This window comes from Schistocerca gregaria, chromosome 5, assembly GCF_023897955.1.
Source record: "Schistocerca gregaria isolate iqSchGreg1 chromosome 5, iqSchGreg1.2, whole genome shotgun sequence".
NCBI lineage: Eukaryota > Metazoa > Arthropoda > Insecta > Orthoptera > Acrididae > Schistocerca > Schistocerca gregaria.
In genome coordinates, this window is record NC_064924.1 from 209500298 (window position 1) to 209518007 (window position 17710).

The 17710-nt window shown below is 41.1% G+C and overlaps 1 protein-coding gene across 1 annotated transcript in view; it reads right to left on the reverse strand.

The window, feature by feature from the left end:
* Positions 1–17710, reverse strand: part of LOC126272351 (TM2 domain-containing protein almondex) — a 142481-nt gene that overhangs the window by 46041 nt on the left and 78730 nt on the right. Inside the window, exon 5 of the mRNA XM_049975159.1 lies at positions 3639–3782. Coding sequence (XP_049831116.1) covers positions 3639–3782 — 144 coding nt within the window. The remainder of the gene's footprint in view (positions 1–3638; positions 3783–17710) is intronic.

The following is a 17710-nucleotide window of genomic DNA, read 5'->3' on the forward strand; positions in this document are numbered from 1 at the left end:
AACATCTTTTAGTCCTAGCTAGCAACCACAAAAGACACGGGAGAGTGATTTTCTAGCCACAAGCAAGTAATTAGTGAGGAACCCATTATCCTGTTACTCGATACATCTACACATTTCAGATATTACACTACTGGCCATTAAATTTGCTACACTAAGAATAAAAGCACATGATAAACGGGTATTCATCTGACAAATATATTATACTAGAACTGACATGTGATTACATTTTCACGCAATTTGGGTGCATAGATCCTGAGAAATCAGTACCCATAAAAACCACCTCTGGCCGTAATAACAGCCTTGATATGCCTGCGCATTGAGTCAAAGAGAGCTTAGATGTCGTGTACAGGTACAGCTGCCCATGCAGATTCAACACGATACCACAGTTCATCAAGAATAGTGACTGGCGTATTGTGACGAGCCAGTTGCTCGGCCACTATTGATCAGACATTTTCAATTGCTGAAAGATCTGGAGAATGTGCTGGCCAGGGCAGTAGTCAAACATTTTCTGTATCCAGAAAGGCCCGTACAGTACCTGCAACATGCGGTCATGCATTATCCTGCTGAAATGTAGGGTTTCGCAAGGATCAAATGAAGGGTAGAGCATGGGTCGTAACACATATGAAATGTAACGTCCACTGTTCAAAGTGCCGTCAATGTGAACAAGAGGTGACCGAGATGTGTAAGCAATGGCACCCCATACCATCGCGCCGCGTGATAAGCCAGTATGGCGATGACAAATACACAATTCCAATGTGTATTTACCGTGATGTCGCCAAACACGGATGCGACCATCATGATGCTGTAAACAGAACTTGCATTCATCCGAAAAATGACATTTTGCCATTTGTGCATCCAGGTTTGTTGTTGAGTACACCATCGCAGGTGCTCCTGTCTGTGATGCAGCGTCAAGGGTAACCGCAGCCATGGTCTCCGAGCTGATAGTCCATGCTGCTGCAAGTGTCGTCGAACTGTTCGTACAGATGGTTGTTGTCTTGCAAACGTCCCCATCTGTTGACTCTGGGATCGAGATGTGGCTGCACGATCTGTTACAGCTATGTCAATAAGATGCTTGTCATCTCGACTGCTAGTGATATGAGGCTTTTGGGCTCCAGCACGGTGTTCCGTATTACTCTCCTGAACCCACCGATTCCATATTCTGCTAACAGTAATTGGATCTCAACAAACGCAAGCAGCAATGTCGCGATACGATAAACCGCAGTCACGATAGGCTACAATCCGACCTTTATCAAAGTTGGAAACATGATGGTACGCACTTCCCCTCCCTACACGAGGCATCACAACAACGTTTCACCAGGCAACGCCGGTCAACTACTGTTTGTGTATGATAAATCAGTTGGAAACTTTCCTCACGACAGCATGTCGTAGGTTCGCTAACGGCGCCAACCTTGTGTGAATGCTCTGAGAAGCTAATCATTTGCATATCACAGCATCTTTTTCCTGTCGGTTAAATTTTGCGACTGTAGCACGTCATCTTCGTGGTGTAGCAATTTTAATGGCCAGTAGTCTATCTAGCAGTCTTTGTTAAATGTACCACTTAATGCCTTCTCTATGTGGTGAGTAGCAATCTATCCTGTTCATACAGTTGTTACTGAAGTTCATACTGGCATCTCTCTAATTAATATAGTAATGGCAAAAGATTATGTCATTTAGTGAGGACCTTATAACTAAATTGGGTGAAAACAAAATTAAAATGTTTCAAATGGTCCAGAAGCATTTACGGTGATCAGATTTCCTGAATTACCTTGTATGTTCCACAGTATGAATGGATCTAAAACAAAGATTTATTAAAGACTGCTTTAAGACAAAACAATGTATTGATGCCACAACAGTGTCCAACCCCCCAAAACCTTTCTTGCTACATAGATGACACTCATGCTTTTATTTTTAGTTTTATATATGATAAATCAAATTCCTACTGAGCACTCTGTGTTATTTGAAAGATACTTCCAACATTCCTAGTTTTATTACCGGAATTTTAGCATAAATCATCCTTGACTGACGCATTAACTCTAGTCAATTAGATGTAGCTTGTATAGAGGTACCTATCAACATTAATCTGAAAGTGTATCTTATTAAATTTCAAACTGATATGCTTAACAACTCTGTCACAGAAGCATTTGTGATGAAACTGGAAAACAGAAGACTGTTTATCAGTCATGTGTGCTATCTTCATCAGGTCACTGTGCATTGTCAGCCCCAAGTATAAACTGCATTAAGCGTAATTAACTATCACTACCTAGTTCCCTTCTGTGAAACCCTTACTGAAACCATTAATCAGTGTAGTATGACCAGTTAGTTTTGCAGCTTTTTTTTTTTTTTTTTTTTTTTTTTATGGAGGTGACCTAATATCCAAGCCCAGTGTTAGTGATAAATGATTCAGAGGCTACCTTATGGCCAAGATAAGTATTTAAAACAGCATTTGTTTATAGTTATATGTTTAGCAATTCTATCAGTCAAAGTGAGTATGGAACTAATGAACTTAACATCTGAGTGGCTATGTTTGTCATAGCCAGATTCCCATACTACTAGATAATTTAAAGCAAATAAATTATTTAAACACCCTTAACCAAGGATAAGTCTTACTTCTCATCATATTCAATGGCTGAAGATGTGTCCCAGGAAACCTAAATATAAATGTCTGTCAATGACTATTATTTTCATACAGTTAATGAACAGAAAAGAGAAGATAAATTCTTGACAAGTTTATAAAATCTTAAAATTTAAGTTCATGTAATTGAATTTTTTTTTAATGTATACATATTAAATCAAATATGGAAATTATATTTATTTTGAAGAAAACTTTGATATCTGTTGCTGCAAGAAAAGGAATAGATTCTGTGTTGTGTATGATTAAATGCCCAATTAAGGCACTTTTAACTATACAAAATTATTAACAATATGAAATAAAAATGGAGTTCCTTGGAGATGATGTAAAAGTGAGCTTTGACTGTGACATCTATAGAAATCAGCAGTGTACTCACTGAAGAAAGAGCAGAACATTAAGTTGCATTTATTTCAAGCGATATTCGAAGGTGTAATGACAGATATTTTTCTCTGTAGAAGTAGTGCACCACTGGCATACTTGCAATAAATTGTGGAACGAGTGTGTGTGTGTGTGTGTGTGTGTGTGTGTGTGTGTGTGTGTGTGTAGGGGGGGGGGGGGGGTTTACATGAAAGTGTTTCAAATCTGGTGAGTAAGCATCTGTTTAGTTAAAACAGGATACAAAAGAGAATGAAATTATTATCCTTTTGGTTTTCATTTTTAAATTATGTCACTGTAGTACAGAAAAGACTAAAATTGTAATGACTCTGTAATACAGTTTAATAATCTGCTTTAAAGTTTTCAATCACAGACTGATGTATCATTCTGTACATAATCAGTACCACTTTGTTTGATACAACACAGCTCACCACCCCCGCCCCAAGAGAGAGAGAGACCACTCGCTACCACCCACCTGTGTAGCGAATGGTTGCTGTTACTTCTTCCACTGTTTGTATTCCATACTGGATTTTCCAAATTTTTTTATTTTAAAAAAAAATATATACAAGCAAAGTACTCAAAATATGTTACTTTCGTATAACGGTCTACACCTGTAAAATGTCGCAGTACTTACCTGTCTGCTCCAAATCCTCCCAATGTTATGCTCAGCAGAAGAGCAGTGGACCATCGATATCCTCCTGTCCAGTTACATGGGACATTTTTCTCAAAATTTCTGTTCCCAAAACATATTATATCACTATTCACTGAGCAGTTTGTCCTGGAGATAAATATATGGAAACACATTTAAGAATGACATACTAATATTACTATTTTTATTACATGATTTAATATACAATGCTGGATACAATGCAGCTACACGTGAGTAAGACAAAATGATGAAACAATTAAATGGCAAAAATTCTTCACTGTGGCTCTATTTAGATTAAACCTCATCTGAAATGGAAAATACAACTAGTTAATTTATATTTGAACTGTCTCTCAGGACCCAGCAGAAATAATTTTTATATTGTTATATAAAACAATATCATATTCTCTGTACTGCATGTTTATGGGTGTTCATGATCATGCATGTTTAAGTAAATGCTTGTGCATGCTTAAAACTATTACTGACATCAATCCACTGAGTCTATGCACATTCATTGCTGTCATACAACAAAAGTGCTTGTCAGTGGACTTTCGTGAGAGCTGTGTTAGTAATATACCTTCACACCGCCATTACTGCTGCTGTCATCTGATATTTTTTGAATTTTGCCAGTAGAGCCGCAGGGATGCAGGAGAGAGAGCGTCAGCAGCAGCAACACTAACAGCTGTTTGTGTTTGTACAGAGTCTTTAGTGTTTTTTCATGAGCTTCTGTCAATTTTAGTAGCAGATGGATAGGAGGTGTGGATGCAGGAGGAGTTGATCACATTTCGTGAACAGCTGAAGATGCTGCTGGCCATGAGCAACTGTCTATAGACAGCTATATCTGGATGTAGAGGCAGTGAAGAAGCTGATGCACCGCCTGGAACATTTCAGGTGTTGACTACTTTACCCATGGGTTCTGGTGCTGACGTCCTTCCAGCGTACCTGGCGCAAGGGAGTATTGCTCACGACACAGTGAGTGGCAGACTGTAGCCCATTCATGTCTCTTGAAGTGGAGGGTGAATGTGAGGAGTGGGCCACTCCTTCAGCAAGATCCTAGCAGGCATATAGGGTAGTGCTTGCTAGTTACCAGGAGTCCCTTAGGAAAATAACGCCCGTGGCTAGAAAGAGTCCAATGTGCACTCAGCATGTCAGCCTGTGTGTCTCATCTGATCTGCAGCTAGCAAGAGTGCACTCATATGCAAGGTGTGGATTACGTCTGAACCAAAGATGCCTCTTCACTACTGCAAGCAGTGCTTACAATTTGCAGTATTGTACCCAGAATTGATGGGGATCCTTAGTTGGTCTGTCTCAGTGGCAGGTCTCAGGCAGAGGCTCCGTCAATTCTGTGATGGTATTGGATACAAATTTTTGGACTTGCATTATGGAGTGGAGAATTGTAGGATTTCCCTTGATAGGTCAGTGGTGTACTACATCAGGGTGTATACGGGCACAAGGAAAAAAAAAAAAATCCACGGACTTTCCCCACATCTCTCAGTTAAAAATACGTTTTCTCTCAGGTGAAAATACACTTTTTCCATAGTAAGTGACAATATACACTCTGTTGAAACTGTAAAACTTATCAATCCTTTGAATGGATATGGTTTTATACAGCAGCATATAATTTTCCGGTACTATATAAAACGGAACTCAGGGGAAAATATCATGTTTTGGAAAGATCTTTGATGTGCAGCAACACATATAGTATTTATTTTTGTATTACGAAAGTATAAATTCGAATTCCACCGACAGGAAAAGTTAATGGTTTAAGTTAATATACATAGTGTTGCTACAAGAAAAGAAAAGCTTTCGCAAATAATATTTGTCTCAAAGATTAATAAGTTACAAGAGAAGCTAAGCTTTCACATATAATGTTGATCTGTTTAGCATGTGTTACACTTTAAGATACATCACACAAATACAGCAGTAAAATTTTTAATACCAACATAACTTTCTAATCTTCTGGGATTGAGATTCTTCTAAATGGCTCGTCATCAAAGAGTTGATTTCTAAACGGGAGCAAATGCTCTGTGATTTAAGAAATTCATCGTTCATTCTCGCACATAGTTCATCTTGCATAAAAGGAAATTTACTTTGAAAATAACACTTTTCGAACCACAATTCGCAATATTTTCCCATGACCTGTTAGAAATAAATTCATTTCAGCAGTTGCCAGAGAGCGCCAGTAAGAGGCGTCTCCGTGCATGGGCAGCTACAGTGATGTAGGAAGCCCGTATGTTTGTATGTGTAAAACATTAGAAGATCTTTCTTACATTATGTCTAAAGGAAACAGGATATCAGCGGCTACTCCGAGAGAGTCAGAATTTCATGAACCACATTAAAATGCATAGTTTGCCTTAAATCACTCATTCGTATGTCCAGATTCCCAATGACGTAGACCTCAAACTGAGATTAAGGTTTTTGGTGTGGTTTTCAGGACATGAATTTCCTTGGAGTACCAGTACTGTATTATCCCGTTTGGTTCTTTATTATGGCATAATGCCATATGTGCTAGAAGATGAAAACATGAACTTGAAATGCAGCAAACTAGCCAAAGTGTGGAATTACTCACATCGTTTCAAATAAATTAACTGCCTCAGCAGGAAAGCTTAATAAAAGCCAAATTTCTTTAGCAAACTTACAAAAATAACTTCACTGTTCTGCAAGGTGATTAATGCTTGACAGTCAGAGAGGTGGAAATAAAATAAAATCTGAAAAAGAGTAACATATTTCAGACTTCCATAATTAAGTGAATGTATTTTAATTCACTTGATAGCTCCCAGCCACAGAAATCTGTCTTGTTTTCATTTGACGTGAGAGCACTAAACAAAGACGAAAAAGAAAAATCACTAAATGTAAACATGGGTCACATAGAGACAATGCCCCAATCCCCCCCCAAAATATTATCCGGACTTCTCTGCGCACCAGAACACAAAAAAAAGGTCTTTTCAAAAATAAGTTTATTTTGTAGCACACATCTTTCTGAAGAGCCTGATACATAAAATAGAATATCGCACGTCATTGTATTTCGCCCTGTGGAACGACTACATTCCATTATCCTCGTTTTGCTTTTGTTGATGTTCATCTTATATCCTCTTTTCAAGACACTGGCCATTCCGTTCAACTGCTCTTCCAAGTCCTTTGCTGTCTCTGACAGAATTACAATGTCATCGGAGAACCTCAAAGTTTTTATATCTTCTCCATGGATTTTAATACCTACTCCGAACTTTCCATTTGTTTCCTTTATTGCTTGCACAATATACAGATTGAATAACATCAGGGAGATGCTGCAACCCTGTCTCACTCCCTTCCCAACCATTGCTTCCCTTTCATGTCCCTTGACTCCTATAATTGCCATCTGATTTCTGTACAAATTGTAAATAGCTTTTCGCTCCCTGTATTTTACCCCTGCCAGTTTTAGAATTTGAAAGAGAGTATTGCAGTCAACATTGTCAAAAGCTTTCTCTAAGTCTACAAATGCTAGAAACGTAGGTTTGCCTTTTCTTAATCTTTCTTCTAAGGTAAGTCGTAAGGTTAGTATTGCCTCACGTGTTCCAACATTTCTACAGAAACCAAACTGATCTTCCCCGAGGTGCGCTTCTACCAGTTTTTCCATTCGTCTGTAAAGAATTCGCGTTAGTATTTTGCAGCTGTGACTTATTAAACTGATAGTTTAGTAATTTTCACATCTGTCAACACCTGTTTTCTTTGGGATTGGAATTAATATATTCTTCTTAAAGTCTGAGGGTATTTCGCCTGTCTCATACATCTTGCTCACTAGATGGTAGAGTTTTGTCAGGACTGGCTCCCCCAAGGCTGTCAGTAGTTCTAATGGAATGTTGTCTATTCCGGGGGCCTTGTTTCGACTCAGGTCTTTCAGTGCTCTGTCAAACTCTACACGCAGTATCGTATCTCCCATTTCGCCTTCATCTACATCCTCTTCCATTTTCATAATATTGTCCTCAAGTACATCACCCTTGTATAGACCCTCTATATACTCCTTCCACCTTTCTGCTTTCCCTTCTTTACTTAGAACTGGGTTTCCATCGAAGCTCTTGATATTCATGCAAGTGGTTCTCCTTTCTCCAAAGGTCTCTCTAATTTTCCTGTACGCAGTATCTATCTTACCCCTAGTGAGATAAGCCTCTACATCCTTACATTTGTCCTCTAGCCATCCCTGCTTAGCCATTTTGCACTTCCTGCTGATGTCATTTTTGAGACATTCGTATTCCTTTTTGCCTGCTTCATTTACTGCATTTTTATATTTTCTCCTTTCAATTAAATTCAATATTTCTTCTATTACCCAAGGATTTCTACTAGCCCTCGTCTTTTTACCTATTTGATCCTCTGCTGCCTTCACTATTTCATCCCTCAAAGCTACCTATTCTTCTTCTACTGTATTTCTTTCCCACATTCCTGTCAAATGTTCCCTTATACACTCACTGAAACTCTCTACAACCTCTGGTTCTTCCAGTTCACCCAGGTCCCATCTCCTTAAATTCCCACATTTTTGCAGTTTCTTCAGTTTTAATCTACAGTTCATAACCAATAGATTGTGGTTAGAGTCCACATCTGCCCCTGGAAATGTCTTGCAATTTAAAACCTGGTTCCTAAATCTCTATCTTACCATTATATAAGCTTTCTGATACCTTTTAATATCTCCAGGGTCCTTCCATGTATACAACCTTCTTTCATGATTCTTGAACCATGTGTTAGCTATGATTAAGTCATAATCTGCGCAAAATTCTACCAGACGGCTTCCTCTTTCATCTCTTAGCCCCAATCCATATTCACCTACTACATTTCCTTCTCTTCCTTTTCCTACTGTCGAATTCCAGTCACCCATGACTATTAAATTTTCGCCTCCCTTCACTACTTGAATATTTTCTTTTATCTCATCATACATTTCATCTATTTCTTCATCATCTGCGGATCTAGTTGGCATATAAACTTTTACTACTGTAGTAGGTGCGGGCTTCATGTCTATCTTGGCCACAATAATGTGTTCACTATGCTGTTTGTAGTAACTTACCCGTACTCCTATTTTTTTTTATTCATTATTAAACCTACTCCAGTATTACCCCTAATTTGATTTTGTATTTATAACCCTGTATTCACCTGACCAAAAATTTTGTTCCTCCTGCCACTTCACTAATTCCCACTATATCTAACTTTAACCTATCCATTTCCCTTTTTAAATTTTCTAACCTACCTGCCCGATTAAGGGATCTGACATTCCACGCTCCGATTTGTAGAATGCCATTTTTCTTTCTCCTGATAATGACGTCCTCTTGAGCAGTCCCCACCCGGAGATCCAAATGGGGGACTATTTTACCTAAGAGGACACCATCATCAGTTAATCATACAGTAAAGCTGCATGCCCTCAGGAAAAATTACGGCTTTAGTTTCCCCTTGCTTTCAGCCGTTCGCAGTACCAGCACAGCAAAGCCGTTTTGGATATTGTTACAAGGCCAGATCAGTCAATCATCCAGAATGTTGGCCGTGCAACCACTGGAAAGGTTGCTGCCCCTCTTCAGGATCCAAACGTTTGTCTGGCCTCTCAACAGATACCCCTCTGTTGTTGTTACACCTATGGTACGGCTATCTGTATCATCAAGGCATGCAAGGCTCACCACCAATGGCAAGGTCCATGCCTAAAATCAGTAAAGACAAGAGACAGGCGGCAAGACAGTACACATTTCTTAAATCCTTAGGTCCTAGTGATTTTTCTCTCTAATCTTGCCACACATGGCGTGCTTTCCTTTCTGCGAAAGAACTTTTACCTCATCAAAGTTCATCAAACATTTTGCTACATGAAAAATCGAAATGTCGCGCAGCTGGAGGCTGTTAGCAATGGGCACCACTGTGGGGAGCCGGACTTGGGTATTACGGGGATGTCAACCTCGTCCTGTCTGTCCCCAGACCGGTCAGCCGCTGTGGTTGCTCCGGTTGCTGCCCGCAGTGGGGCTGAGCCCTCACCTGTGGTTGACTGGGAGGTCGTTCCAAGGCGTGGCAGGCAGCGAAAGACGTTCCGGAGGCTGACCAGAAAGCCTCCGCCGTGCGTCTGACAAACAGGTTTCGGGCACTGTCTCTGGCTGAGCCAGATGCAGCTGCCTGTCCTGTTTCAGAGGATCATTCTCAGCCATCAAGGTCTGGGCAATCACAGAGGGTGGGCTTATTGGTACTTGGGAGCTCCAATGTTAGGTGCGTAATGGGGCCCCTTAGGGATATGGCAGCTAAGGAGGGGAAGAAATCCAGTGTGCACTCTGTGTGCATTCCGGGAGGAGTCATTCCTGATGTGGAAAGGGTCCTTCTGGATGTCATGAAGAGCACAGGGTGCAGGTGGTGGCACATGTCAGCACTAATGACGTGTGTCACTTTGGATCTGAGGAGATTGTCTCTGGATTCCAGCGGCTATCTGATTTGGTGAAGGCTGCCGGTCTTGCTTCCGAGATGAAGGCAGAGCTCACCATCTGCAGCATCGTCGACAGAACCGACTGCGGACCTTTGGTGCAGAGCCGGGTGGAGGGTCTGAATCAGAGGCTCAGACGGTTTTGCAACCATGTTGGCTGCAGATTCCTTGATTTGCGCCATAGGGTGGTGGGTTTCGGGTTCCGCTGAATAGATCAGGAGTTTACCACGCTCAGGTGGCGGCTACACGGGTAGTGGAGGCTGTGTGGCGTGGACTGGGCGGTTTTTTTGGTTAGAAGGCCTCAGGAATGTATGGGGTGGGCTGCAATCTCAAAGGGCGCATGGTAAATACAGGACGTGCCTGGATCAAGGAACAGTTGGAATTGTAGTTGTAAATTGTTGTAGTTGTGCTGGGAAAGTCCCTGAGCTTCAAGCGCTAATAGAAAGCACAGAAGCTGAAATAGTTGTAGGTACAGAAAGCTGGCTAAAGCCTGAAGTTCTGCAGAAATTTTTATGAAGTCTTAGATGGTGTTCAGGAAAGATAGATTAATCAGAATTGGTGGTGGAGTGTTTGTGTCTGCCAGTAGTGGTTTATCTTGTAGTGAAGTAGAAGTAGATACTCCGTGCGAATTGGTATGGGTGGAGGTTATACTAAACAGCCGAAGTAAGTTAATAATTGGCTCCTTCTACCGACCCCCAGACTCTGGTGATATAGTTGCGGAAAAGTTCAGAGAAAATTTGAGTCTCGTAACAAATAAATACCCCACTCATACGGTTATAGTTGGTGGGGACTTCAAACCTTCCCTCGATATGTTGGCAAAAATACTTGTTCATAACCGATGGTAGGCAGAAAACTTCTTCCGAGATTGTCCTAAACGCTTTCTCCGAAAATTATTTCGAGCAGTTAGTCCACGAACCCACGCTAATTGTAAATGGTTGCGAAAACATACTTGACCTCTTCGCCACAAACAATCCAGAGCTGATAGAGAGCATCATGACTGATACAGGGATTAGTGATCACGAGGTCGTTGTAGCTAGGCTCAATACCATTTCTTCCAAATCCACCAGAAACAAACGCAAAATAATTTTATTTAAAAAAGCGGATAAAGTGTCATTAGAAGCCTCCCTAAGAGACAATCTCCATTCCTTCCGAACTGACTATGCAAAAGTAGATGAGATGTGGCTCAAATTCAAAGATATAGTAGCAACAGCAATTGAGAGATTCATACCTCATAAATTGGTAAGAGATGGAACGGATCCCCCCAGTGGTACACAAAAAAGGTCCGAACGCTGTTGCAGAGGCAACGGAAAAAGCATGCAAAGTTCAGAAGAACGCGAAACCCCGAAGATTGGCTAAAACTTACAGACGCGTGAAATTTGGCACGGACTTCAATGCGAGATGCCTTTAATAGGTTCCACAACGAAACATTGTCTCGAAATTTGGTAGAAAATCCAAAGATATTCTGGTTGTATGTAAAGTACACAAGCGGCAAGAGCTGGCAATACCTTCGCTGCGCAGTGCCAATGGTACTGTTACCAACGACTGTGCCGCTAAAGCGGAGTTATTGAACGCAGTTTTCCGAAATTCCTTCACCATGTAAGATGAATGGGATAGTCCAGAATTTGAAACACGAACAGCTGCTAGCATGAGTTTCTTAGAAGTAGATACCTTAGGGGTTGCGAAGCAACTCAAATCGCTTGATACGGGCAAGTCTTCAGGTCCAGATTGTATACCGATTAGGTTCCTTTCAGATTATGCTGATACAATAGCTCCCTACTTAGCACTCGTATACAACCGCTCGCTCACCGATAGATCTGTACCTACAGATTGGAAAATTGCGCAGGTCGCACCCGTGTTTAAGAAGGGCCGTAGGAGTAATCCATCTAACTACAGACCTATATCATTGACATCGGTTTGCAGTAGGGCTTTGGAGCATATACTGTATTCAAACATTATGAATCACCTCTAAGGAAACGATCTATTGATATGTAATCACCATGGTTTCAGAAAACATCGCTCTTGTGCAACGCAGCTAGCTCTTTATTCGCATGAAGTAATGGCCGCTATCGACAGGGGATCTCAAGTTGATTCCGTATTTCTAGATTTCCGGAAAGCTTTTGACATCATTCCTCACATGCGAATTCTAATCAAGCTGCAGGCCTATGGGGTATCGTCTCAGCTGTGCGACTGGATTCGTGATTTCCTGTCGGGAAGGTCGCAGTTCGTAGTAATAGATGGCAAATCATCGAGTAAAACTGAAGTGATATCAGGTGTTCCCCAGGGAAGCGTCCTGGGACCTCTGCTGTTCCTGATCTATATAAATGGCGTGGGTGACAATCTGAGCAGTTCTCTTAGGTTGTTCGCAGATGATGCTGTAATTTACCGTCTAGTAAGGTCTTCCGAAGACCAGTATCAGTTGCAAAGCGATTTAGAAAAGATTGCTGTATGGTGTGGCAGGTGGCAATTGACACTAAATAACGAAAAGTGTGAGGTGATCCACATGAATTCCAAAAGAAATCTGTTGGAATTTGATTACTCGATAAATAGTACAATTCTCAAGGCTGTCAATTCAACTAAGTACCTGGGTGTTAAAATTACGAACAACTTCAGTTGGAAAGACCACATAGATAATATTGTGGGGAAGGCGAGCCAAAGGTTGCGTTTCATTGGCAGGACAGTTAGAAGATGCAACAAGTCCACTAAAGAGACAGCTTACACTACACTCATTTGTCCTGCTGCGCGGTGTGGGATCCTTACCAGGTGGAACTGACGGAGGACATCGAAAGGGTGCAAAAAATGGCAGCTCGTTTTGTATTATCACGTAATAGGGGAGAGAGTGTGGCAGATGATACACGAGTTGGGATGGAAGTCATTACAGCAAAGACGTTTTTCGTCGCGGTGAGATCTTTTTACAAAATTTCAGTCACCAACTTTCTCTTCCAAAAGCGAAAATATTTTGTTGAGCCCAACCTACATAGGTAGGAATGATCATCAAAATAAAATAAGAGAAATCAGAGCTCGAACAGAAAGGTTTAGGTGTTCGTTTTTCCCGCGCGCTGTTAGGGAGTGGAATGGTAGAGAGATAGTATGATTGTGGTTCGATGAACCCTCTGCCAAGCACTTAAATGTGAATTGCAGAGTAGTCATGTAGATGTAGATGTAATACTGAAAAAGCTGGTAATACAAATACTATCGAAGACTGCTGTGGTTACTCAATCTGATTATGTCTATGTTATCACTGTGTGCTGGATGAAACATAATTGGCCTTCCTAATATGCCAGCAATTGTAACACACACCAAATAAGCGAGACTGTTTAGGTAATAACAATCATTTTTATAGTATGACAATATAATTCACGAAGTACCAATACGAAATACCTATTTGGCCTACTACAATCAAAAAGCCTTATGTTAGGAAATAGTTTCACATTTCATTCATACATTCCAGTTTCTCACGCATGAGACCGAAAAGTGGTAGAACAAAATTTTTGTTTAAATTTGTCTGATGCCCCGTTTCTTCTCCATCCTCATTCTAACAAACAATCTTGTCATCACTAATTCTGTAACTATTCCTACCACTGTCAAAACTCATTCTCCAGTAACCTTTACAATCCCTGCCTTAATCACCGGTTTAGGTATCCAGTGATTATTCTCCGGTTAGGTGTTATTACTTGTTAGTGCAGTGCACTACTCCCAGAATGAAACTTAAGCGGGTGCTAGCCGGGAACTACAAATGGCCCTGTCTAGTGTAGCGATCTGGCCAAAAATTCTCTGTCGGATTTCACTTTCTTGGATACACTGAGAAGATAATACATAATCTGTCTTACCTGTTATTACTCTTAGTTGTTTATTTCCACTCTGGTAGCCTGAATCTATGGATTTCGCTAGTAATTATGACAACGCTGAACATTTGCAGACCAAATCAACCACATAAACAAGCAGCAGTTGGCATTTGCCAGTTCGGCTTTATTCCGCTCAACTCGTGTAGCCCCATCCTGTTTTATCTGCAGGAAAGTTCATTTCTAGATGCGACGAGGATTCCCCTGGCAGAGACATCACATACACTATACACACATTCAAAAATCAACTGATGATTCATTCAGAAATCAACTTAGAATGTGTTAAAAAATCAGCAGGGGTGCGTTTCAAAATCACATGAATAATCGATAGACTGACGTACGCTGGATGCTAGGTACTTTGTGAAACAAGATTTTTCCTCAAGAATATGAATTTGCCCCCTTCCCCAAAATTTCCACCCGGCTCAGATACCCCGGTTATGTCACTCAAAGGATGACACTGCTGGTACTACATGTATGGCTTCTCTCTGCAATCATATTCATTATTTGTGGACCTTATTTCGAAAAGGTACACCGTCTAATCTAGCCACTGTCACGAATGACGACGATGATGAAATGAGGAGGACAACACAAACATCCAGCCCCTGGGCAGAGAAAATCCCCAACCCTAATGATAATCAAATTCAGAACCCCGCGATATAGAGGCATCATCGCTTAGTACACAGTGATCTTCAACCTCTTATGTCAAGATTAATTTGGACAATTTTTCCTGGTTGTTTCAATTTCCTCACAGTTAATACACAAAACTGAAGGGAATTAAATGTTTTTTGCATGCTAAGCAATACATGGGGAGGAATTGAATTTTGACATTATCACATTTTACTACAGTAATTGTATGTCATGCTGTACCATTCACCATTATTTGCTTATTATATATTTTCCACTGAGAAGTTAGCTTGGGGGGGGAGGGGTGAGCAAAGGAGAGGGAGGAGGAGAGGGAGGGGGAGGGGGTGGGGGAGGGGGAGGGGAGGGGGAGGGGAGGGGGAGGAATGATTGGGTGGAGGGGGGAGGATCACGATTGAAGGGAGGTTGGGAACATTTTAAACTAATTCTACACATGGTTTTGGTTGGCTGTTATCAGTGGGGTGTGTGGCGAAGAAATGTATCCACTGCAAATAATGAGTACAGGAAAGAAGATCCTTTAGAAGTGTGGCATGGTTGAACTTAAGTTGGGGGCTAAAGGTGAGGCCTTTAGAAAATACTGAGGCTTCTGTAGGGGTCGGAGTTTTGGCAAGAAAGTTGACAATAGAGTTACAGGGCCAGTGTTCAGGAGCAGTGTGTTTCAAGGAAAGCAGAGGAAGAGGAAAGCAGTTGTCAAATTTTTCCGATAATACTACCAGAAGTTTTACTGACAGACAATATCCTACCCAGCTTATCCATAAACAGATCTCCTGTTACATCTCCTCTGACACTGTGAAACCTGTTAACCTGTCACTGACCTGCACCACCACTGATCATCTAATATTACTCTGGCCTTGAGAAGCTCAATCACATCCTTCACCGGGGCTTTGACTACCTCTCATCATGCCACGAGATGAGTGACATTCTACCTAAAATCCTAAAGGAATCACGGAATTTGTTTTGCCACGTACCCAACCAACAACCTTGCCCATCCCTATTCCAGTCCTGTGCCCACTCCTGTACTCTTGGAGTCATTCCCTTCTGTTGGACCAGGTGCAAGACCTGTCCTGTACACCAACATACCACCTCCAGTCAAAGGCATTTCCTACTGAATAAAAGGCCGGGCCATGTATGACAGCATCCATGTTATATATAGGCTATGCTGTGTAAACAATACAGTATTTTATGTGGGCATGGTAACTAATCAACTATCTACTCACACGAATGGCCACCGCCAAACTATGGCAAACTTGGCAATCTAGCCACCAAACATGCTGCGCACTACAGCGCAAATAATGATCAACAGGTGTTTCATTACGCAAGTTATCTGGATACTCATTCCCAGAACTAGCTTCTCTAAACTATGCAGTGGGAATGATCTCTCCAGCATATGCTGCACTCTCACAGTCCCCCTTGCCTAAACTTACACTAACCTGTTTCCCACTGTCTCACCTTACTTTTTCCCCTTCTTTCTTCTGTCAATATCTCTACACCAATCCTTCACTGTCCAGCTCATGTACTGCCTTCTCCTGCAACTCCCCCTCCCCCCCCCCCCCACCATGTAGGTCGGCTATCGCTCCCCTCCCCTCCTTCCAGTCTCCCTTTCTCTCTTCCCTCCCAGTCTCCCTCCTCATCTCCACTTTCCTCTCCTTTCCTCTCACCTTCCCTCCCATCCCTCTCTCGATGCCTTATGTGCTTTACCCTCTGAACTCCTTTCTGTTTGCTGTGTAGCCACTGAATCATCTATCAAAAAACTGCCTCACACCATCCCACTATACCCTACTTGCCACATGCATCCTTTCCTTCACCCTCTCCACTTACATCTGCTCAGGCAACTCTGTCCTCAATAACTGGTAATCAACAGTCAGCCTCACCATGGTCAGGGGTGTGAGTATTTGAATGAATGTCTGTCTGGTTGTGTGAGTGAATATGTGTACTTCAGCTAGAGGACTAGTGAGAATTTGAAAGTTAGCAAAATACTGTTTCTGTAGTGTGTTTCTAAGCAACACACAGCTGGGTGGTTGCCTTCCATTTATTTTGAACATTATCCACCCAGGAATTTCCACTGCTGTTGCAATTTATGCTACACACATTTAAACACAAAAAAGAAAGGATTTTTGACATGAATTTCACCTAGGTTGATACACAATTCACTAACTTCAACACATCCATCATCAAATTTAACAACTGACTGAAGTCTTTTTGACATTGGCAGTGGTAATACAGCTGTAGCAGGAACCACTGTTACTTTCAGTTTAGTGAAAAATAAATAAAATAAGCTGATAAAACTGGGTGATCACCATTTGTTGAGACCACAGCAAGGTTTTGTGTTACGAGATTTTCGGTAAAAGTGTTTTTCTCTTTAATTTTTTTAATTAGACATTTTTCATTATAATAATTTTTAGCAATTGAAGCTTCTATCTTGCTATGTATGATCATTTTCTAATCCAGCATGTATACTTTAAAAGCAACTGCTTGATGATGTTTCATAAAAAGAAAAAAAGTGACAGAGCATTATATCACTTTCCACAAATTGTAAATGTTGTTTCCAAAAAGCAACTTCCTCTTGTAACCAATGTATATAAATGCTATGCGCCTACAAGAATTGAAGAGCAGTATTTTGTTGTGGTACCTACAAGTGATATTCAGACAAACAGTTATGCTGATGTGACATGTCCAGTGTATTTGGCTGGAGCTTTGGTCCACTGGCTGCCATGAGGACTCCGCTGCTGCATACAATGCAGGGGTTGGCAAGTCATCTCATTTCACACAATAAGTCACCAAATGGGTAGTGCATGCACCCAGCCTCCATGAATACCTCTCACAGAGGAGGTTTAAAGTAGGCCAACTGTTTAGTAGGCTACTTCAAGTGATTTGGGCATGTAATTGATGTAGCTGCTGAGAAATTATCCATATCCATGCAAGTATGCTGATCTCCAAAACATGTCTTACACACTCACCAACATGATGTATGTACCCTGTAAAGCTTAAATGGAATTTCATATAGAAATAAGTTACCTGTTATATTTTGCGCAAGTTATTGATGATACGCACTGAAATTAGCCTAGAACTGCTCCATAAATATTAGACATGAAAAACCTTGGGACCAGATTTTTTTCATATAATGAGCAAGACACCTCACGAATAACAGACATGCAGTCTACACATCAAGA